At 41.1% G+C, this 25,352-nt stretch overlaps 1 protein-coding gene across 1 annotated transcript in view; it reads right to left on the reverse strand.

The window, feature by feature from the left end:
* The window catches only part of PRDM6 (PR/SET domain 6), a gene marked incomplete at its 5' end in the record, with an annotated part of 99,485 nt that overhangs the window by 26,166 nt on the left and 47,967 nt on the right, over nucleotides 1–25,352 (reverse strand). Inside the window, 2 exons of the mRNA XM_079702605.1 lie at nucleotides 1,198–1,322; nucleotides 4,859–4,986. Coding sequence (XP_079558731.1) covers nucleotides 1,198–1,322; nucleotides 4,859–4,986 — 253 coding nt within the window. The remainder of the gene's footprint in view (nucleotides 1–1,197; nucleotides 1,323–4,858; nucleotides 4,987–25,352) is intronic.

Genomic DNA, 25,352 nt, shown 5'->3' on the forward strand with positions numbered 1-25,352 from the left:
CAGACACTCCCTCAAACAGGAGTATGACTGCAGAAGAGAAACTTTCCAATGGAAACTTGGGAAGTAAGAAGAATGTACTTACAAGTCCAAAGATTCATTTTTTGATTTGAGATTGGTTTGGGGTTAGGGTAAAGTAGAAAAGGAAAGTTGAGAGTCATATGCTTTTTGAGGATTCTATTTTTTACAAAGAAAATAAAGATAACATGGAAAAGAAATACCCGATCAGCATTTCAATCAGTAGTATTATAAACTTTTTTTTGGAGTTTACATGTGTGTGAGAGAAAGTAAGTAGAGAAGGAAAAATTAAAATAACACATTTTTTTTTCCAAAATGAAGTTTCTTAAATAGATCTGTTCTCTCTGCTTCTTTTTCTACTGTATAATCCCAAATTATCAGTTCACAGATTAGTCAATTTGATGACAAGAAAAAACAGTGTCATTAAAACCAGTGTTTCTCACTGAAGCACATCAGAATCACTTAATTCTGTTCCAAATACTGGAAATCACTTTATAACATTTTCCCAAAGAATTGATAAAAACAAATATATAAAGTTTAGGTGAAAATTGCTGCAAAAGTTTGCATCTGCCTAGACATTAGATTATTTTTTAAACATAATGATTGCCATGGTAAGAAAGATAGAAGAAAATTACATGGTTCACTTTAGACTAAGTTCTTTAGAGAGAGACAAGTTCCTCAATCATACATCTATGATTTTTCCTACCATTTCTCATTCCAATGACTACTTAAGAGGAAACAAAACCAATCGACTGGAGGGGTGTTACTCCTGATTAAACAACAGTATTTTCTCATTATTTCATTATTGCAAATAATGCGACTCCAGCAAGACTGTGCATCCCTTCAGAGAAATTGTATCTTATGCTGCTCTTGTAAACAGACACATAGTAGGTGCTCAGTAAATACCAACTGCCTTAACATTTCTGCTGGCAATGATTTAAAACCAGGACAAAGGTTTTAAAATCATAAGCAGGCGAAGAAAAATTGGCCTGTACAAGTCAAGACTCCCTGTGAAAAAGCAAAGGACATACAAGGAAAAGAAAATGATGGAACAGACTTGTGCACATTTGTGTTACACAGCAGAGTGAACTGCATTTCAGGAGTTTCAAACAACACTCTTAAAAAGTTAGCTTTGAAATAGGTATTTGGAAATGTGAATTCAGAGCTAAAATAAATTCTTACAGTTTTCATCCTGGGCAATGCATTGTAAAGGGATCCCAAAGAAAGACGTATAGCTGTCATTGTACCACACCAGAAGCTCGGTACCCCTGGGAATATCTATACAGGCTCGGTAGAATATATTCGACCTATTCAAAACAAAAGAAAACCCAGCTTAGTAATCGGTAGGACTCATGTGCCCCATCCACACTTTTATTGCCCCGAAAAAGTTCTGCCCAGGTTTCCACCTAAACAGTTTCTGTTTGTAATAAAATCTGCACCCACCTTATCGTTCCCAACAACCAATTAGAGCCTGTAACCTGGTACGATAAATAGCTCACAGTTTATTTCCACAGTGTCCCTCCACAGAACCTCTTGGCTGAAGAGACAAGATATTTGGCCCGGGAGACAGCAGAAAGGAAGAGTTCATTAAAAAAAAAAAAAAATTCCATCTCATACTAATGAGAAGAGTCTCTCTATTGGCAAATTGCAGACTCTGGTGCCTCAACCTCACATATAAATTAATACTATTGATTTCTTATTTGAAGGGAAAGCATTGTGTATATTCTTACAACTTGGCATTGGGAATTCTCAAATGTGTACTAAAATTAAGCAGCTTTGTGATATAAGGACTGAGAGAAATAAAAATCTTCCCCATCGCCTTTTTTCTAAAGTTTGATACAGGAGAAGAGAAAAACCCTCTTAAGTGAAATGGATGGAAATTCAGTAAATACAAGAGGAGCACTTTACTCTGGCTGAAAGATTACACTCTGAAATGATGGAGTGAAGGTACCAAGAAATAACCATTTTTTATAACAGCTGTGGCACTGCAAAGAAAAATCTACAGATTAGAAGAAAGAGGAGCCTGCGACCGGTTTTCTCAATGAAGAATTGCTACAAATATTAGCCTCAAGTCCAAGATAAAAGTGTTTAGGGTTGGTGGACCTTAAATTTAGCCTTTCTGTAAGGAATTGGCCATAGCAGGGCAATTTGTTCCTTGTATAACACTGCAGACATAATGCGAAGCCTTCACCACATTTTTCATGGCAGTGAGATATGCACTTGTCAACATATTTTGTCACCACAAAGTGGCTCTTGGCAATAGGATCATAAAGATCAATAAAAAAAAGTGCAGATTCTCAATATTTTACTTGCAGCTGCAAAAATTTCATTTATCTTGTTATTTTCCTTACTTGCTGCCATTCTGTCTCACGAGGGCACTGCTAGCTAAGCAGAGTGTTTTTTCCCAACATTCTATGAATATCTGACAAAAACTCCAGCCAGCTGTCCGGACCTCACTCCCCTTCCTCCCTCCGCACCTCCAAGAGCTGTGCATTTTATTAATTCTTTCCACTGCTACATAAAAAAATCAAAATTGGAGCCGGGCTATAAATCACTGGCATCTCCTAACTTGAGAAAAATTGAGTCGACTTTGTACTTCACCCTTGTAACATTTCATCTCTCCGTTTGGCTTCCCTTAATATAAACACAGCGCCCGGCAAATGAATGTGCTAAAACCAAATGACACACTTTGCCGCTGAAAGAGCAGAACTGTTTTCGAGCAATGGGTGGTCTTTTGAGGCACAGAGTAGGCCGAAAGGGGGAAAAAAATGTGTAAGCGTACACCGTTCCTTACAAGCGGGCAGAGCTTCCAAAACTCGCAGAAATCTCTGCATGTTGAAGCACATCAAAGGGATTTTTCCCTTTTCAGATAATATTTCCTTTGCTGACATGTATTTAGTATTGTGGTTGGATGACTCATAAAGATAGCTTCATGGCGTCCCAACGCAGCTGAAGCAGAACACACGCCAACAAACATTATTGTCAGCCTCAAAATAAAAACAAAACGTTCAGCTAAGGGTCAATCAATCAAGGGTGCTTTGAAGAAAATTCCATTTAGATATTACAAATCATAACAGAATGAATCTAAACCAGCTGACTTTTTGTGAAGAGGACATTCATGTACAATAAAAATTAGGCTGGCTCTTCGGGGTCCAACTTTTCTATTTTCTTACTCTTGGACGTGGTCACTGGTGATGGATGCCAGTTTTTAAATTGTGTTTTTGTAGTTCATTTTATAAAGATCTGAAGTAATCGAAAACAGATCGGCAGAGAGAACTTGATGTGTAAGTGCCATCAGGAAAGGGAGCAATAAAATCCACTTAATATTGACAGAAAGGTAATGAATTGCTCATACCCACCTTCCTCGTAGGGGTTTCTTATTTTCCCAAAGTCAGAATTTGTCTCAAGAGCTCCCTGGGTGCCCATGACAGAACCAGCCAATCTATCTCTTGCCGAATGGAGAAGCACAACCTTTACTAATTTTCTAGCTAGCTCCAAGTTTTATAAAAACTTCATGACAGAGATGCAGCTGCAGGGAAGGTGGGTGAAGCCCATATACAGACTGTAACCAGATCCCGTTGTGCACAAGTTCGTTTAAACCCTCATGTAATGAAAGATAACTGCCTAGGAAACCAAGGCAGTGAGTCACATGATGCCCAAATATGTTCCTTTTGAATTTGGAGGCCTTTGGAGAGCAAGCCAGATTTGTGCAGCCTTTAACCTATAAGGGGAATAAAGCTTTTTTTTTTTTTTTTTAAGTCTTCATTTAAAAAAAAAAATGAGAATGAAAATAAATCGTCATAGGCAGGACTCCAAGTTGCCGAGCAAGGGCTCTTCTGCTTTGATGTGTCTGTGGTGCCTGGTAAAGCTAAACAGTTGCTTCTGATCCGAAAGGAAACACGGCTGTTTATAACTGAGGTCATATATTTACAGGGCGCATGTTTTCGAGGGATTCTGAGAAAAGAAGGCTTAGTGGCAGGGCTTTTTTCCTATGGGATCTGTCTTTGCCTTTTTGTCTCCACTCCAGCTTTTAGCATTAAATGGAAATGCCTGACCAACAGGTGCACTGGGCAGGTGTGGCTTAGGCTCTGGGAATCCACCCTGCTTCTATGCCCCCACCCCACCCCAGGCCTCCCGATGAGACTCTGGGCAATGGGGGTGGCTCACCTCATCTTTGTTACCCTTTGGGCTTTGCCCAAACATCTCAGGAGACCAGGGCCTTCTCTATGCTCCGGAACTACCTCATCCCCTGAAAGGTACTCTGAATTGTCGCAGGACCAAAGCCAAATGCTTTGGCACCTTTCAAGGGATCAGAAGAGGTTGCTCTGACTCCGCCAAGGCTGCCGAGCATAATGGTTTTAGAAAAGCAGCTTTGGGAGGGTTGAGAGTTCTTGATTTCCCATGCCTTTGTACAAATCAAACTGTTCTCTCTAGGAGACAGCCAGACTGAAGGGGACTGAAGGCAAGCGACCCGGGGCTGAATCTCTATAAACTCCTGTTTACGTGTGGACACGTCTGCTGGGGCGGAAATCACTCCGAGTCAGTGAGTTCGCTGGGCTCACTCAGGCCATTATGAAAGTTCAGGTAATGATGTGGAAGTAACTTTATCACATGCAGTGAGTGAAAAAAGCCTTCTCCTAGCATCTTTCTTCCTGAATTCTCAAGAAATTACTGTTACAAGAACTAAGGAGATATCACAGACCTAGCAAAAAAATTCCTGCCAGTCCTTGCACAGTTCTTCAGGACTCTGCAGGATTTTTTCAAAACTAGCAGCAAGCCTGAATTTATATATGCAAGGCAAAGGGCTTTGGCTTTGTAAGTGGTAAATCAAGGTATACTTTACCTGTACTGAACTACTGTTAGATTCTGTTCTCCGCAGTGCCTTGCACATCGGATATACCTCATCCAGCTCGACTTACTAGGTTCCCCACCATCAATAAAGTGCTGTAGTGTCCCATCTTGGTCATATATCTAGAGAAGAGGTCAGAAGGTCAAGTAGTTAGAACGAATCATCAGCAATCATTTTCCCTGCTTCCCTTGGTGTCTTTATGTGTCGGCTGCAGCAATTTATTGCCCGTAGGTTTGCTAGTGCTTATGAATGCTTGTGGAAACTCAACTGGAATAACAGAAGAAAAACATTTTCTCGTGATGCAATTTAATCACGTTTTTCTTATCAAGCCAATCTTCCCTTTATTAAATATATTTGTGGCATCTCAAGGATGTGAGTGACCATGTTTCCCAAAGAATATTTAACCTCTTTTGACAGGCTACTCTTAAGTAATGAGCTGCTGGGTAAACAAAGCAAGCTGAGAGGCGAGGCCACGCTGACATGGCTGGAACATCCACATGAGAGGCCCTCCTCTCAAACACATAACTGCTCGAAGGCATTCGGGAGGCAGGGACTGTCTGCTTAACAAGCTGCGTGACACCTAGCAGAGGTTGGAGCGTTATGGAGCTGTATCACACTGATAAAGCAGACTCTGATTCAGATGAAATAAACGGACTCTCACCTCGCAGAAGATGTAGGACTTCAGCTGTCAGGACCTGAAACTATTAGGAGAGGAGTCATGAAAAAAGAGAGACCCTCACAAAGGGAAAGAAAAAATAATAATAACTGTTTCCTATGGATTTTTAATGTCTTAACTAAGGTTGGCCTAATAATTATTGTCTTAGGCCACCTCAAGCAGATTTTCTTTCAAGACCACATTCAAGGAAATGAAATCTGCTTCAAACCAGGCAATAAGTGTGGGACAAAAAGTCTTCTGTGAAACAACTAGCCAGCCTAGGACATGCGGAGTCAGTGCTGACAGCAGAGACAATTGGCTCTCACTTCCAGAAACCAGGTCAGCCCTGGGTACCTTGAAGGCTGTGGTATCTAGAGGAGTGGGAGATCCGGGGTTATATATGTACAGCAATTCTCAAAGGTCATCCTCAGCCCTAGGGGCAGCCAGGAAGCAAGGGGTACAGTTCTCAGAAGGACCATGGCAAAACTGGACCTTTTCAAATAAAATCAGCAGTAAGATTCTGTTCCCCAGAGCATCCTGAGAAAATATTTTTTACCTTTGCTAATCAGCCTTTCCACTTTTCCTTTCCAAATAGACACAGAGATAAGTTTCACAGAGAGCCTCACTGGTTACATTTCGGCCCTAAAATTAGTAGGGTCATTCATATTAATTTAGCTCAGTATTTCTATTCTGGAGGCCAAAGGGCTTAGTGATGACAGTTCTTTTTATCATCACCAGTCATTTTTAAATAGCTGATTTTTTTCTTTTTTTGGCTTTTCTTGAACTCATTTGTCTTTACCCCCAACCTTTCCACTAACCCCCAGAAACAGAAGAGAGACACCAATCTAACCAATACAATTGTTGGAGAAGTTATAACTGGGTAGCAGGCCAGAGTGATCACAGCTGATAATCAATGTAGCCTGAGAAGAATGAAGAGATTCCTGGATTATATTATATTTAAGATTAATGACTTTAAATTCCTAGTTCGGGGATGATGGCAGAGAATGGAAACATTTCATGCAGTGGATACATCTGCTCTTCGAGCAACCTAATGACAGATTGCATATTTAGGTTAGGTTATTACACTGTACTTATTTTGTTGTTGTTGTCTTTGTTTTCGTTTTAGGAAACTGGTTCAAAGGCTCAAAGTCTCAACCCTGAGTCTGCTGTTGACAACCCGTGCGACACTGAACACAGCCATCAGTTCTTTGAATGCCACTGTTTATCTATAATGGAGCCCAAAATGTTGATGATCCAGCCCCCTGCCCTGTCCTTCCCCCATGAACAAACCACCCATGACAGCTGCTAGTGAAAATAATGACACATTGGGAGAAGTGCAGTTCTCCTTTGTGCTTGTAGCTAATGTCCTCAACAGCAAGTAAAACTCTCTAACGTTTATATGTAGTCGTGGGTGTTGCCTTGAGGGTTAGCTCATTTGAACACCAGACACTAGCCAGTCAGTCTTGAAAATGAATATAAGAAAGTGTTTCCTTCTTTATCCATTCATGTATACATATAGCTGATTCACTTTGTTATAAAGCAGAAACTAACACACCATTGTAAACAATTGTACTCCAATAAAGATGTTAAAAAAAAAAGTGTTTTTGGACTTCCCTGGTGGCACAGTGGTTAAGAATCCGTCTTCCAGTGCAGGGGATGTGGGTTCGAGCCCTGGTCCAGGAAGATCCCACATGCCGCGGAGCAACTAAGCCCGTGTGCCACAACTACTGAGCGTGCGCTCTAGAGGCTGTGAGCCACAACTACTGAGCCTACGTGCCACAACTACTGAAGCTCGTGTGCCTAGAGCCTGTGCTCCACAACAAGAGAAGCCACTGCAATGAAAAGGCTGCGCACCGCAACGAAGAGTAGCTCCCTCTCGCCACAACTAGAGAAAGCCCACGTGCAGCAATGAAGACCCAATGCAGCCAAAAATAAAAGAATTAATAAAAAAAAAGAAAGTGTTTCCTCCCACACTGTTTCAACAATAGTCTCCTTAAACTAAGTATATTGTGATTACAGGAATCCTACAATTTTTGCCTACCTAGTGAAACTCCTCTCGCCTTGAGGAAAGTAGATGGCTATTTGTCAGGCTTCCCCCAAATATCACACAATGAGCATGTAGCACGAGGTTGAGCCTCCCTGGCTTCAGCCTGATACCGATATCACACGATTTCACATGAAACTGATGAAAATCCCATGTACCTAGTTGGATCGCACAAGTGTGCATCCAGAGTTGAGGAATCTCATTCAACCTTGACACTGTTCTTTCCCTCAACCCCCCAGAGCCCAGCTATCACCAGATCCAGCTGAATCTGCCTCCTAAACATCTCTCCCTCTCCACCATCACCATCCTGCCCAAACCAGTTTCCTCTCTTGCCTGAAGGACTATAAAAGTCCCTTAACTGATCTTCCTGCACCTTCTTCAGGCCCTTCCAACCTAGTCTCTAAAGTATAGCCAGAGTGATCTTTCAAAACACGAATCTGATATGCTTTTCAACCCCTCCCCCAAAATAAAAGCTTCATAAATGTCATAAAATGTCAAATCATAACAACATATATTCACAGCATGTGAAATTTCCTCAAGGGGGCCCATCACGCTAATACGGGCAGCACCTCCAACCTAAGTTACTTAGGGAGGTGGGTAGAAAACACGTGCCTTTGCAGTTGGCTCAAGACCATCCTGGAGCCCTTTCTGGCTTCTGCTGTTAGGAGTTAACATTTAAACTGTGTTTCTTGAAAGAGAAACAATGGGCCAGAAGGCAGTGATGACTATTTCTGTTCATTTTCCTAATAGAAGTAGAATAAAATTGGGAAAACCAAGATACCCACATGTGCACGTTAAAGAGGAACTAAAGACGACTTCTCAGAAAAGCTCTGGGTCCTAATTTGAGCATTATTATTACTCTCCATCATTAGCTCAAGTTTGCTTCCATTTAAGAGCTTAGTTAAAAAAAATTTTTTTTAAAGAGGGTGATAAAAGTCTGCATGTATCTGAACTATACAAGGACACTGTCCCTGTATCCAGACGGACTGACATTATTCCTTCTAGGAGAGAAGGAACCACGAGTGGAGAAATGTTTCAGCAGATTTTGGTCTAGAGCAGCTGCAACAATTTCAAGGTCGGGAAGTTGTTCTTGGAAGCCGCATTAACATCTACATCTGTGTGACGCTAAAATGTAATTTTAAGCTAGATACCTAATAGGTCTAAAAAATTTAAGGAATCTAAGGAGATGTATTAATGCCAAGACCAAGAGTTATTTTGTTTTCATTACCTTTCAAAAGATTTAAAATAAGCAGAAAAATATCAAAAATCATGCATAAAGTGTTTAGACAATCTCCTCAGGACTGATGAAAATGTCGAAAAGGTCAGAAATTGTATTCATTCAAATAGAGAGAATGAAGGTAAGAGTTAAATTTAGATTAGGAAAAAAATTCCTTGAAAGAACCCTTCAATCAAGCATAGTTTTGCTGGAAACTGTGCACTTTATTCTGAAAGAATATGAACCACCAAAGTTTTAATACTTGCTCTGTTTTTTCTAAAGAAGCTGAACAAATGACCCTCTGGAGGTAGGGGAAACACATGTAAAGAAATACACAGGACACTTGGTAGGAAAAGGGTTAAATTTTGTAATGGAAACCCCTCAAAGCTGTAGAAAGTATATTCGTTTTACAAAGCTAGTCCTAGCATTGCTGAGAGGGAATATAAAATGGCACAGTCACACTGGAGAACATTTTGGCAATACTGAAATAAAGTTGACAATGCATATTTCCTGTGACTCAGCAATTTCACTTCTAGGAAATTACTCCAGTGAAACTCTGATACATGTGCCTAAGGAGATGAGTTCAAGGGCATTCACTGTAGCACAGCTTATAACAGTAAATAATTAGAAATAAGAGAAATATCCATCATCAGAAGAATAAATTCATTGTGGTTTATTTATTCAACAAAAAAGTATAAAACACTTAAAATGAATGAACTAGATCTGTGTGCATTAAGATCTAGTTGATATAAACATCAAAAACATAATGTTGGTTGAGAAAATCACGTTGCAGATTAAAGTGTATGATATCATTTGTCAACATTTCAAAATATACAAAATAACACCGAAGAGTATCTTTTATAATAGTGTATATTGTAATATACATACAGCAATATGCCTATTTATATGTATCTATACATAGAGTACAATTCTGAACAGACACACAGGAAGGATTCATGATAACTTCATCAGAGTCATGGCTTTGGAAAGAAGGGGATGGAAGGAAAACAAAGGGAACTCACATGTATCTGAAATGCTTCATTTTTCTTAAAAAAAAAAAAGATTCTGAAGCAAATATGGAAACGTGTTAACACTCACTTTTTTGGTGGCTTGTATATGGCATTTTATATTATACTTTGGACTTTTCTGATTTTTTTTTAAATCAAAGAGAGAAAAATAAATGAAAAGAAAGCCTAGCCATTTATTTCTCTGTACTTCAATTTTTGCATGTGTTGTTAAAATAGAGAAGCCTACTATCTTACCCAAGGTTAAAAACTGTATCTGTGTTATCTTCCTGGGAAACTCTTGGTAATATGTATCACTACATTATCAGCCACTGATTTCCTTCCTGATTGTTTTGTTGCTATTTTAAAACCACTGGTTTTGGTCTGTACTTTTTCTTTTATCCTGTATCAGTGGGAGTAGAAAGATAAGTAAGGGGGAGAGCTCATTCTTACCTTTTTAAGGAAATTTTTATAGTTTTCAACCCAATAATATTTACTGAAATGCCACACATGTGGTTGAGATAATGATCACACAAATTGTCGCTCATTATAAACCACACATAGATTAACTGAAAACCACCATGTGAAAGGCATTTCATGCAATCCTGAAGATCAGGAAACTGCATTCTCTCCTACGATCTTATTTTCCTAGAATAAGAATCTAATTTAAATGAGAACAACATGAGTAAAAACAGCACCAGTGTTGTGTCCTAAAAACACTGGTCATGAGTGGCTTGTCCACAGCTTTGTCATTTATGAATGCTGCCAACTAACATTAACAATAATAATAACCATAGAAACAATGTAAGCCAGTGACTGACTTGGGCCCATTTTAACATAATAGCAAGAAAACCATCTTCTGAAGGATAAGAATTTGTGTATATTGGTAGCTCTGAGCAATCTGTTTCTCTAAAGCAAGATTTGCAAACTGGTGGCCCTCCGGCTGAATTCACGTAATTGACCAATTTTGTTTTCTCTCCGGTGTTTTAAAATTTTGGAAATTTTATCTAATTTCTAATTTTTCTTGAGAAAAAAAAATCAGAAGATGGGTCCCCAATCTCTGGCACTAATCCACGGAAACTGAGGCCCCTTCAAAGTGGCCTCTTTAGATTAGCCATAGGCTTTTCTCCTTCCCCATACTCCCTACTACTCCTGATCCTTAAGTGTTCCTTACTTCACTCATTTACTTAGCTGCTTGGCCTCATAAAGCATTTAAGTTGGTAATTCCAGCTGTAAAGGAATTACTGCTACCCCGTGAAAATCAGTCTGCTACCACTGGGGGGCACTTTCCAGAAAACCTGTTTGAACTGATAGCCTGGAAACACTGCAAACATTGATGACTTGGGTGCTGCCCAGAAACCGTCATCTGACCAAGATCCAAGCATCTGTGCTGTAGTTTTCCAGGGAGTGGGAGTACAGAGAAGAGAGTTCATTTCTTTTATTTTTACCAGAAGAGGCTTTCAATAATCTTTTTAAGCAAGGGGTCCACTTTAATTCAAAGAAGTCATAAATGTAATTACACTATAAAAACAGATAAAAGTTGCTGTGGTCTACTATAAGAACACAAGGGCCCACAGTGAAGCGGGCACCCTGTTTGAAAAATCAAAGGCAGAGCACTTCCTCCACTAGATAGGCTTCAGTCAACAACTCTGCTAGACAGCTGAGTACCTCAGCTAAGTTTAGAGGCCAGGGAAATGAGATTTGGAAGAAATCTCAGAGATGGCCTGCTCTAACCTGATCAGTTTGCAGTCAGCCCTTGGTTCTCGCGCAAGTTCCGCATCCGCATATTCAGCCGTTCGCGGAGGGCGCACAGACACGAGGGCAGAAGGCTGAATGCACCATGCTGGCTTATACAGGGCAGTGGTCCCCAACCTTTCCGGCACCGGGACCAGTTTCCTAGAAGACAATTTTTCCACGGACCGGGGTAGGGGGTGGGAATGGTTTCGGGATGATTCGAGCGCATTACATTTATTGTACACTTTATTTCTATTATTATATTGTAATATATAATGAAATAATTATACAACTCACCATAATGCAGAATCAGTGGGAGCCCTGAGCTTGTTTTCACTTGCCACTCACTGATAGAGTTTTGATATGAGTCTGCAAGCAATTGATTTATTACAGTCTCCGTGCAGTCAAACCTCTCTGCTAATGATAATCTGTATTTGCAGCTGCTCCCCAGCGCCCAGTCTCAGCTCTACCTCAGATCATCAGGCATTAGATTCTCATAAGGAGCGTGCAACCTAGATCCCTCGCATGCGCAGTTCACAGTAGGGTTTGCGCTCCTGTGAGAATCTAATGCCAACACTGATCTGACAGGAGGCGGAGCTCAGGCGGTAATGCGAGCGATGGGGAGCGGCTGTAAATACGGATGAAGCTTTGCTCGCTCACCCACCCCTCACCTCCTGCTGTGCGGCCCGGTTCCTAACAGGCCACAGACCAGTGCCGGTCCGTGGCCCAGGGGTTGGGGACTCCTGATATAGAGGACTTGAGCATCCACAGAATGGGGTATCCGTGGTGGGTCCTGGAACTGATCCCCTACAGATACCAAGGGAAAACTATATACGTAACGAAAAGGAGTCTTCAAAAGTTAGTGACTTAGACAAACTGAGACTCTAGTCAATGGCAGAATGAGGCCTCTTCACACCTCATTTAATCCTACAGATACTCTAAAGAGAGCCACGGACCTTAAACAAAAGGAACTTGAATTATAACTTAAACATTAATCTGCTCCTCCAAGAACTGGGGTCTCTGAATTTTGGCATGGACAAAAGGAAACAGAAAATGTCCAAAGGTTTTATTTGGAAGTATTAGCCAATTTTCAGAGAGTAGGGAGACATCTCAGGCTCCCTCTCCTACGATTCCACACTGTGGCATGTCCCCGTGCCTAGGCCCAAGCAGCAGCATTTGGTCATGTGCTGAAACACCAGTCTCCTTCAGTTTTCCCCCAAAATTTGAGGTGAGGGTGCATATTTTATGTCCAAACATCTAATACAAGGTCTAACATGTTGGCGGAACTCAAAACATGCTGAAGTGAACTAAATTAAATTCTCACAATAATTCTATAGCTTCTTAAAGATCTCAGATTTTATTCAAAGTTTGAGAAGAAATCGCCACTAAATGCAATTAAAACTTCATTCTAAGCACTAACAACCAGGGCTTTTTAAAGCAAATATTACATACTTTTTGAACCTTCTTTCAATTCTATGAAATGCAAAGGTGGTTTTCATATGATGATTAAAATGTAATAAACAATTAACCATAGAAAAGGGTCAAGAAGAGGTCTTAGGGAGTTTTCCAGTTTAGACCTGAGAACCCAGCACTGTTTTAAGTCCCTTCACAGCACATGGAAGACCCAGGGAAGAACGGATACAAAGAGGGTTTCTCAGATCTCCTCCACCTATTCTCTACACACTACTTTTAGACGACCCCATCTTTCTGTAAAATTCAGAAAACAAGGGCTTCAATAATCAAGTGTATGGGCTTCCCTGGTGGCGCAGTGGTTGAGAGTCCGCCTGCCGATGCAGGGGATACGGGTTCGTGCCCCGGTCTGGGAAGATCCCACATGCCGCGGAGCGGCTGGGCCCGTGAGCCATGGCCGCTGAGCCTGCGCGTCCGGAGCCTGTGCTCTGCAACGGGAGTGGCCACAACAGTGAGAGGCCCGCGTACCGCAAAAAAAAAAAAAAAAAAAAAAAAAATAATCAAGTGTATTAGTAATTTGAGAAACTGAATTGAAACTATACTGTTTGGCAAGATGGATAAAAATGTTCTACTGTGAGATTCCTTTGTATCAGAAGATAGAGGCGCAATATTTTGTTATACAACTATTTACACAAAAGAATAATTCTTGACTGTTTGGACTGCAAAGTTAAAAAACACACTACCTTTGTTGCTCAATAAAAGATTTTACTTTTAATAGTATGGTTGTTAGAGGAGAATTTCTAAAATATTACCAATGAAAACGTGCAACAGGAGCCACCCCAGTCAGGAGGAACTGGAGAGGGTAGAGGGCAAAGGTTAAGAGCACGCGTGTGGGTGTCAGCTCCAATGTGTGTGAGTTACCATCATAGCTTCACCTCGGATGGCCAAGTGACTTTGGGCAGTTACTTAACCTCTTGAGGAAGCTGAGACCTTCTTTGAAAAAAAGGGTGTTAATGACAGTCCCAGTCAAAGGGCTGATATGAAAATCAAATGAGCTAGTATATGTAAAGGACTTAAATCAGCACTGGGCACATGGTAAGAGTCCAGAAAGCATTAGCTATCCTTAGGCCATCACTATAATTAGATGGGAAATGTCAGCCTGGACTTCATCTACTAACCTGCTCGTGGACACTGACCACAAGATAATTCATGTGGCATTTGCAAACTCATTACTGCTAAGATTACATGACTGGAACATTACAAGCTCATTGAGGGTAGGAATGCATTTTAAATATTTTAAGATTTTAACCATCGGTACCTTACACAAAGCTTTGTACATACCAGGAAATCAACTTTTGTTCAAAGTGAGAGAAGGAAAAATTGGGAATAACATAAAGGGGGTGTAGAAATAAACCAGTCATTCTAGTTTATGTTTTTGCCCCCCCAATGAGTCTATCCAAAGATTAAAAAAAATATAAAAAATGCTGGATGAATGTGAATACTATCTAGAAAACAGTAAGGAAGCATTTCTTCAGTTCTACATTTTCCATTTCTTAAAGTTAACACAGTGTTACAAACATGTAATCCGAAAGACACAGGCACCCACCACACCTTTAAGAGCATTCCTGGAGTATCTCTGTAACTAACAGGTTGTTACAAGTATTTTAATTAATTGTGGCTTCAGCCCTCTTACTGAACATCCTCTACCATGTAGGACTGCTTGACCTCTGAAGACACTGACATTTCTGGCTAGAGGAGGCTCCAACTCACATTGCCTCATGTCTACATGAGCACTGAACATGGTCAAGGTAGGTGAGCCGTCTGTGCAGGCAAATGTACCTGGATGAGGAGCAGGGGACATTTGTGGATGGCAGCCTTGAGCATCAGATCAACAGAGAGCACTGTCAGCCATGGCTTCTGGGCACTGCTTCCCAATCTAGAGAGGAAGACAGCAAGAACCACACCACTGCGGTCTCCTAAAAGCTTTACTTGTAAACTTTCAACTCAAGCTAAGTCAAACCTTGAGAAGACAGACCACAAAACAATACTTTAGAAATGAGTCAAGCAGGAATTCCCTGGTGGTCCAGTGGTTAGGACTCTGTGCTTTCACTGCCAAGGGTACGGGTCTGATCCCTGGTCAGGGAACTAAGATCCTGCAAGCTGTGTGGCTCCACCAAAAAAAAAAAAAAAATGAGTGAAGCATCTGCCTCCACCTTAACACAAAGAAAAAACAGCAGCTAATAACCAGGTCATACACATTTGAGCGGGATTTTAGTTTATAAAATACTTTCCCAAGCTTAATTAATCCTTACAACTGACCTAGAAGGTAGGCTGGAACATTTATTCCATTTTACAGATCAGAAACTTTGGGCTGAGAAAGGTGAAATGACTTGCCCACAGTCATATAGTGGGTCTGTGAGTGTGATAAGGATGAAACCCTCCTGAATCATGGCCCACCATGTGACTTGTTTTTATGACATCCCATTTGTCTTATCAGGGAGAACTAGCCGAGCTTTTTCATTAGAAGTACCTGAAACTCTTCAAAGGAAGGAATGAGGGCCATGAAAATGTCCATAATGATTAATAATGTCATTATCAAATTCCTATTTTCAGAGCAAACGTCAATTTAGTGAGAATTACTTAACCTGTTAGTCAAATTTACACAAAGCAACCAAGCAATGGACAAAGCCACCACTCCCCCACTCTGTAAAACCCACTCTCCTTCCACTGGCAATGTGTCATAATGACCAGGACGACCAAAAAAACGGCCAAAACATAAGTCTGTGGATGAAGATGCATATTCTAAAATGAAAGTTTCTTCATTAAAGCAAATACTCGTTAGTGTGGCCAGATTTATTTGTGTTCAGGTTTTCCACTTTTTTCTCAAATATATAATACATGTTTTTTCATTTCAAAAATTTCTCCATTAGAATTAACTTATTTTGTTGTTATTTTTCATAAGAAAACTCTTCCCTCTTATTTTGGTTTGGAGTATTTTGGAACATCTGGAATGCCAAGGTTTTGAGTTGAGGCTTCAAAGGTCAAGAAATGAGTAATGGTTACATACACCGTTGCCGTATTTTCAGTAATGCTGATATAAAGCTATATACTGTACTTTGTCAATTCACATTCATCAAGTTCCAGAAATATTAGAAAATCTTTAGAGGTTTATGTTGACTTTGCAGATAATACTAACACATAAGTCAAGACTGAAATATGGTAATCAGAAAAACAATTGAAAAGTGTCAATAAACCGTAAAACACCGGTGGTGGTATCCGTGAAGCCTGCCTCGCGTGGGAAGAGATGAGATGGGTGTTTTGGTCACACTGTGGGGTAGCAGCTGTTAGGCTGCAGGCTGGAAGAGGAGAGTGGGTGACTGAGGATTCCAGCATGGGGATCGGGAGCTCCCGAGAGCCTCTGAGCATTTAGTGAATCCCTTTATCTCCGAGGATGGCGGTGGTTATCCATACAAAGCCTGCCATCCATCAACCCAGATTCTTCCTCAGACATCCTCTGTCTGTTGATCAGAGGGAAGACTTTGGGGATCAGGCTTGCATTATCAAGACTTTGTCTGTGATCCGAACAAGCCACTGAACCTTTAACTTTTCACTTGGCAGAAGCATATATGCTGGAAAAGTCCTGACAGTTCATTCATTTTGCTCCATCCTGGAGCCCGCTGATGTCTGACTGGGGAGACCCACCCTCTTTGATGTTGTCCTCTTTTGAGAGCGCCCTGCTGTGAAAAAAGTTTTATCCATCCAAATTAAAGAGAAATATTTCTGCATCCAGCTGTTAGCTGTGACACGTTTGCCATTTTTCAGGGCACTGGCTTGGTGCCATCCACAGGCTCGGCTGCAAACCCATCTTTTCCCCTCTTCTCTGTCACAGCAGTAATACCCACAGTGCACAACTGTCTCCAGTATCCATACAACATCTACACTGAAAAGGAAAATACCGCTAATCCTATATTGCTAAGAACAGCCTTGGAAATATTTTCATGCAGCAATTTATCTTTCATTTCTTTCCTTTTTTTCTTTTTTTTGTGTCAGCACTAATGTTTTTCACAAACTGTAAAATCTTTGATGTAAGCCACCCATTTAAAGACTGCTTTTACTCTTTTTTAAAAAAAATCCAGTTTTAATTAAAGTAACCAGCAAGAAGTCCTGACCAAATGAAATGAATTTGAATCCTGTGAAAAACTTGTTTCATATGTACTGGGTCCACACTTAAAAATGGACATTTGTTCAGTGGAGAGAGCTCTGTGTAAATGAAGAAAAACTCTCATGAAAGCTTGAATAAACATTCAGATCTAAGTAATCAAGAAAGCCTGTATCTTCTCATATTTGTTAAATGCCACTGGGGCTTATAAAGACTGCTGCCACGAACTGTATGTATTATAAACAAAGGACAACTCACAGTATTACCACGTTTTTCTCTATCTACTGAGATGAACGAGCAAAACACCACAGCTTCCAGCTACCCTCCCATTCTGGCCCTTCTTGATCTTCTCTCTCATTTTCACTTTTGCTGAGGTGCAAAGGGATCCATGGAACCAGATCTCAGCACTGAGCATCAGAGAATCCTGCCTTATGACTGATCTCAGACTCTGACTAGTGAACACGCACAGCTACTCTCCATCCTTTCTCAAATCAGTGAGAGGTGGGTTTTGAAAAAAATAAACAACAACGTGCTCCTTGTGAGAAAGCATCAATTTTGGAAAATTAAACCACAGGGAAATTTGAATGAACATACTCCTACAGTTGGAAAAACAAAGCCTTAGTTTTCTACCAAATAGGAAAGGGGACCATTATTTTGTTAAAATAATCCTAGAAATATTGCCAGTGTGAACTGCTGGGATTTGCACATTATCTATGACAGTGTACCAAACAGTTCTACACTTGAAAGCCACAAAAGAACACAGTAAAGTGAGTGCATTGTGGTAAGCACTTGAATTCTCCATATGGTTCATGCACTGTATCTCATGGGGTACTATTTAACCCTTACTGTAGTGGAAATTACTTGTTTATAAATTCCATGGGGTATGATACTATACAGACCTTTAGACCTTGATGAAAATGATAAGTGATTTTATACTTCAGCATGGTAGCTATGATTTCCAAGAAGCAGCTTAGACCAAAGCCTAGGTGCAAACTGCTACGTTAGTGACAATATTAAAAAACTTACAAGGTACTAAGTGGGGAATGTTTGCAAAGAGAATGTCCCTAAAAAATCAGAGCGAGGCTACTTCCATGTACGTGTAGACACACACACACCATGCCCTAGAGGTCACCCTCCTTTTTTTTTTTTTTTTTTTTTTTTGCGATACGCGGGCCTCTCACTGTTGTGGCCTCTCCCGTTGCGGAGCACAGGCTCCGGATGCACAGGCTCAGCGGCCATGGCTCACGGGCCCAGCCGCTCCGCGGCATGTGGGATCTTCCCGGACCGGGGCACGAACCCGTGTCCCCTGCATCGGCAGGCGGACTCTCAACCACTGCGCCACCAGGGAAGCCCCCCCACCCTCCTTTTTTTAGTAAGAACTTTCTGAAGACACAGAACGTTTGTTCCAATGAAATCATGGTTTCCTATGGTTTACTTCTTTTCAAAGTAGTCTACAGCTTTATTTCTTCACTGCAGTGTGTCACTCTCTAAATTATTATGTTTTCTCAAGTCTACAACATTCTTTTCCTAACCACACCAATAAAGTGTGATTGTCAGACACGCTTTATTAAGGGGAAAGTGACCATCTGTCGAGCGTAGAAAACATATTTTCAGATCTTAAATAATTTAGGAGACATTCCTTACGTCAAGTTGGGACAGTACCAAGCATGCCCTCAATTCTCAATTTACACCATCATGCCCTGGATCACAGGAGAATGGAAGAAACAAAATAAATCCTAGATTCAGGGTGCTCAAGAAAGTGAGAGTGTGAAGGCTAAAGCAGGCCTAAACCAGGTGGTCTCAAGGGAGAGCCCCCTGAGCTTGCTGTCCTCCCAAGATAACTGCTTACAGGCAAAACCAAGTGAAATTCCAAGTTTGTCCTGGAGCAAGAAACATGGGAGAGGGATGAAATTTGGCTTCTCAGAACCATTCTTCTTGAAGGAAGGTTTGCACAGTTGTGCAGAGGACTGAATGAACACATTGGTTTGCCATAGATCTCCTCCCCATCAAGATCCAGGAGATGAGGCAGCAAGGACAGAAGGTCATGGCAGTAATGGTGAGCCCTGAATGGAGACTTCTGACTTCCCAGACAGCATTCTTTCAACAAACATTTAGAAAGCAGCTACTATGTGCCAGCCACTGTGCTTAGTGCAGGGCATGAAAAACTTAAGACCTGGTCCCTACCCTCAAGCAATTTACAGTTCAACAGGAGAGATACACACTTAAACAAATCAGAAGACATTTATTCTGGCATGACCATCTGTAGATTTTCCCATCCAATCTTTGAACATTTGTCTAGAATGGGGTTCCTAGATGCAGGAAGGGTAATCCATTACAGTTCTGTAAAAAGAACATCAGGATTTAAAGAGTTAAAGCTAGCTATTTAAACAAATTGTAGACTGTGAAGGCAGCATTAAACAAACATTTAATTAAAATCTGCCAGACTATAACCTCAATGAGGGCAAAGATAAAATGTCTTGTTTGCTATAGTTTCCCTAACGGTTAACAGAGAGCTCAGCATACTATAGTGCTTGGTGTTCAATAAATGTCTGTTGGTTAGTTGGTTTAGTGGGTGGATGGGTGGATGAGTGGATGGGTGGATGGGTGGATGGGAGGATGGGAGGATGGGAGGATGGATGGATGGATGGGTGGATGGGTGGATGGGAGGGTGGATGGGTGGATGAGTGGATGGGAGGATGGGAGGGTGGATGGGTGGATGGGAGGATGGATGGGTGGATGTGTGGATGGGTGGATGGGAGGGTGGATGGTTGGATGAGTGGATGGGTGGATGGGAGGGTGGATGGGTGGGTGGATGCGGGGGTGGGTGGATGGGTGGGTGGATGGGAGGGTGGATAGGTGGATGGATGGGAGGGTGGGTGGATAGAAGGGTGGGTGGGTGGGTGGATGGGGGGTGGGTCGGAGGGTGGATGGGTGGATGAGAGGGTGGAAGGGTGGGTGGGTGGATGGGAGGGTGGATGGGAGGTGGGTGGATGGGAGGTGGGTGGATGGGAGGTGGGTGGATGGGAGGTGGGTGGATGGGGGGTGGATCCGAGGGTGGATGGGTGGATGGGAGGGTGGATGGGTGGATGGATGGGTGGATGGGTGGGTGGATGGGTGGGTGGGTGGATGGGTGGATGGGAGGGTGGATGGGTGGATGGGTGGGTGGGTGGATGGGGGGTGGATCCGAGGGTGGATGGGTGGATGGGAGGGTGGATGGGTGGATGGATGGGTGGATGGGTGGGTGGATGGGTGGGTGGGTGGATGGGTGGATGGGAGGGTGGATGGGTGGATGGGTGGGTGGGTGGATGGGAGGGTGGGTGGGTGGATGGGTGGTTGGGAGGGTGGATGGGTGGATGGGTGGGTGGGAGGGTGGGTGGATGGGTGGGTGGGTGGATGGGAGGGTGGATGGGAGGGTGGATGGGCGGGTGGATGGGCGGGTGGATGGGAGGGTGGATGGGAGGGTGGATGGGAGGGTGGATGGGTGGGAGGATGGGTGGGAGGATGGGAGGGTGGATGCGTGGGTGGATGGGTGGGTGGATGGGTGGGTGGATGGGAGGGTGGGTGGGTGGGAGGGTGGATGGATGGATGGATGGGTGGGTGGGTGGGTGGGTGGGTGGATGGGTGGCTGGGTACACAGATGAATGAATGGAGAGTCAGAAGGATACAGGTGATAGGATAAGGTGCTTTCTAGGTACCCAAGCACTAAAGGCTGGACCATGTCTCTCTGCCCTTTGGGCAGGCCAACACATCTAAGGCAGAATTGAATATCCAACTGGGAAAATTTTAAGGAATGCAACATTGCCGAAAAAGTGTACTTTTCCTTACTAATTAAAATTAACAGTACTTTTATTATTTTTCCCCTAGTTCTTTGTTTCTTTTTTAAATTTCAGTTTTACTGAAGTATAACTGACAAATAAAATTGTAAGACATTTAAAGTGTACATGGTGGTAATTTGATATACACTGTAAAAGGATTTCCTCCCCTTCTAGTTACTTAACACATCCATCACTTTACAGACTTATCTGTTTTTTTTTTTTTTGGTACGAATATTTAAGTTCCTTTAAAAATGTTCAGTTGTCTCTGCAGAGCAGAGGTCACTGCAAAGCAGCTGGATGGAGACTTCAGTCAACGGCAAGGCCAGAGCCTGGCACATACCTGCCTCTCTGCAGTTGTCCCCTCTCATGCCCCACCCCCCCCCACCCCCGCTCTGCCAAATTTGCCCCCTGCTGTGGGTCACTGTTACTATCCCTAGTCTTCTCTTTAGGTGGCTCATTTTCTACCTTCCATCATCCTTCCAGCCCTCTCTTCTGGGCCCAGTGCTTGCCCTCATCAGGCTCCCAGTAACTGAGACTTACACCCAGTTTTGAGTGTAGGTCAACATGCTGCTCCTGGAAAGAATATTTGCATTTAGAGCTTTATCTTCAAGTGAGGCTTGAAAGGGGGTCTGCCTTTTGAAAGGAATTTGAAGTACCATAATAAGGGCTGAAGTCATCCTGGGGAGGACAAAATGACCATCCCTGGGACCCTTCTATTGCACAGATAGATGGTCCATTTTGGTCCTCAGTAGAGATGCAGGGTGAGGCCGCTGACTGTGCTGCTACAGCTCCAGGTCAAGGGCACAGGTAGCTTCGGAAGAGTGGGGGGCCTGGAGGAGAAGGTCAGGGGCTCTGGGCAACCCCAGCTCCTCCTGCAGAAGCGTTTTCTGCAGATCCTCTCCAGGGTGTGCCGGCAGTGCCACTCAGCCTCACTTACATAAAGAGCCTCAAATTTAGACCTTTGAAGTCATTTCCAAATGAGGTTATACATACAATCAGGAGACAGACAGACAGGATTAAAAGAAGGCAGCCTTTGCAAACTCTGAACTTGGGTCCTTTGACCAGACCACACTGCCTGAAGTAAACCATAAATTAACATTTTTATAAATCCTGTAATTAACTTATGAATAGCACAATTATATGTTTCTGGTATTAAAAGCATTAAGTTGTTAAAGATAAACATTTAAAGTATACCACTGTTTTTGTAACCCTGTTTCGGCAGTTTTTCATTTTTCCATATATCAAGGACCTCAAAAAATGGAAGTTGCCCAGGTCTCTAAACAGCCCTGGTTAGGGCTTGTTAATAAAGCTCCTTTTACACAGTCAGGCCAGAGGGCTGGCCAGTGTGTAGCCGACATGATATTTTCCCACAGAGAGACAGTCCTGTGTTCCTGGATCCACAGTCAAGTCCTCAAGGCATGATTCCTTAGAAATCCAACCAAGAAAAGTATATGTATGACTGATTCACTTTGTTATAAAGCAGAAACTAATAATAATAATAAAAAAAGAAAAGTAGTAAACCTGAACGTCTGAGGCACAAGGTTTGCAAATCTCTGGCTAGCGGAGGTGTGACTAATGTCAACACCCAAAGAAAACCAACACCTAGTTATCACATTGTTAGAACATGCATGCTTCCTAACTTTTAGACAAGACTTAGGATTCCTTTCTTTCCACAGGAAGCATCTGTGGGCTGAAAGGAAAGAATGGAAAGAAATCTCTCATACCGGGGTCCATAGTGAGGTTTCAGGTAAGGCTACAAATACCTTGAATCTCAAGAAAATGACATCTGTGCATATGGGTAATCTTCTGGGAAGAAGTTCTGTAGAGTTAGTGGATTCTCAAAGAGAGTGTGTTTACACACACACACACACACACACACACACACACACGAAACTACTGCCAGATTCTACACATTCAGATAGGAGAAAGTAGTGAATGAAGAAATGGAAATGAAACCATCTGTGGATGAGCTAGAATCCTTGAAGTGTTTTATGTACTTTTGGTGAGGTTCTCTTTAAGGACTGATAAGCTTCTTTGGGCCTCTGAATTATCTGATCTCATTCTCATTTCCTCTTCTCTGAAGCTAGGGACCCTGAGCTTTCCGTGATCCCTTTACTGGATCATTTTGTATTTGATTACAATTGTGTTTTGTTGTACTGGTTTTGCCTAAAACTCTGACCACATTTTCATGACCATTAGAAAAGTAAACTGGAATAGTAAGCCTTTGGTTGGTTTATTTCATAAGACATATCTTCAGCTTAGAGATCATGTGAGTGGGCCAGATTACACTGGATGGCTCAGTGTTTCAGCTCGGTGGACATTAAGCATTCTGGATTTAGTGAGTCAATGGTTATTAATACTCCAAAGCATTCCCTTTCAGCTTTGATCAAACCCTTTGATGCCACCATTTTTTCCTACTAAAAAGAAAGTACATAGTCACACTAAATCAGCCCACCCAATAGAACCACTTGTTTTGTAAATTGTAAAGTTTTTCTAAATTAAGGCATTATTTACCTTCTTCAGCATTATGCCTTTATATTTCCTAATTAATTCATTGGTAGATGAGCTACAAAATAGGAATCTTGGGTTCTAATTCTGACTTGGCCAGTAGTAACTTTGTGATGTAGATAAGTCACTTAACCTGACTTTTCAAGTCCTCCAATGTGAAGTATGGATGTTAAATTAGATGACTTTCGGGATCCTCCAGCTCAACTTCCATGATCCTATGAGTTGATAACTATGTAAATATGTCTTAAATATAAGTACTTGGTTGCTGGAACTCGGAAGGATAAAGGCTATAACAACCATTTCAAGTACATATAAAAATATTTTGATGTCCAGTAAGGGGGGGTAGAATAACAACCTTAAGTCACATACTTTTTCATTAGATCTGTGCCAATTTAATTATAATTCACACCTTCCAAGCTGTAGAGTATACCTAAGTCAAAAATAAACTCTTCAACAGTTATATATTTTTAAATTCCATGTAATTGAAAGTGAATTCAATTATGCAAATATGTAATGGATACATTCAGATTTCAGTGAAAAGTAGACACAGTCATGGAATAGAATCAGACAGCCTGAGTCTGAATCTTGGATTCAGCAATTAGGAGCTGTGTCATCTTGGGCAAAACACTTATCTCATTTGTAAGATGAGGAAGATGATAGTGCAACTTCAAAAGGGTTTTGTTAGGCTGAAATGAGATGATCCATATAAGTGCCTGATACATAGTAAGTGCTCAATAAATAGCACCAATTATCCTTGCTTTTTACTGGTGGGTTTGAGTTTTCCTTTCCAAAACAAATTTCTCTTTACTTCAATATTTCTGAAAAACTAAGTACAGAAGAAAATGACAGAGAATTTTCATCCCTTGGGTGTTGTGTGTTCAATGGAATTGGGCAGAATAGGAATCAAATCTCAGCTGTGTGACTTTGAGTTGTGGGTGACTTTTAGCAAATTGCTTAATATTTCCAAGTTCATTTTTTCATGTGTAAAAAGAGAATAATAGGCTGTGCTAGGATTGAGAAAAATAAGGCACATAACAAAGGCTGAGAATAGTGGCAGACACACAGCTACAAAAAAGAATTACTAGAAAAATTAAAAATTTTTCTGTAGTTCAGTGGCCCCATTATCTTAAATACTAAGAAAGCCAAATAATAACAAATTCTGAAAAAAACTCTATACAATTATTTTTAATTAAAAACATAAATGCCATGGTACTCAGTGTTTAAAATATTAACTGAGGCACATTCCAACTTGAAAATAAATTTCCACGTCATTTCAGTTTTATCTCATTTCATTGTAACACATCGTATTTCTTTTTAGGTTAAAATAATAGTTTAGAGGGGGAAAATAATACTACTTCTATGTCCTCAAAAGAATCAGAACTTGATATATTTATTTTACAGAACAATTCTGAGCTTGGGATATAATTACTCAAAACTGGGTTATAAAACCAAGGAAGTATAATCACAAGAAGCTTCACAGAATTTATATTTCTCTGTGGTGAACTAAATGGGAAGGAAATCCAAAAGAGGGGGGATATATTTGTACGTATAGCTGATTCACTTTGTTGTATGGTAGAAACTAACACAACATTGTAAAACAACTATACTCCGATAAAAATTAATTTTTTTTAAAATTGTATTTTTCTCTATCTCAATAGAAATATTTAGTTTCTACTATCACCCTTGCAACAACTACCATAATTTAACCCTAAAAAATAACTGACTTCATTAAAAAAATTTTTTTACCTTAGAACCTGAGGTTCAATTTAAATGGGAGGATATGACTGATGAAATACAGGTCAATAAAAATAGTTAAAAACAATAATACCTATAATTTATTTAAGAATTAACAACTTACCTTCTCTTGATCAGTAAACCATTTAGAAACCAGCAGCAAGAGTAAATATGTATAACAATTTCACACACCAGAGGGAAGACTGAAT

The sequence above is a fragment of the Hyperoodon ampullatus genome, assembly GCF_949752795.1.
Source record: "Hyperoodon ampullatus genome assembly, chromosome: 4".
NCBI classification, from domain to species: Eukaryota; Metazoa; Chordata; class Mammalia; order Artiodactyla; family Ziphiidae; genus Hyperoodon; species Hyperoodon ampullatus.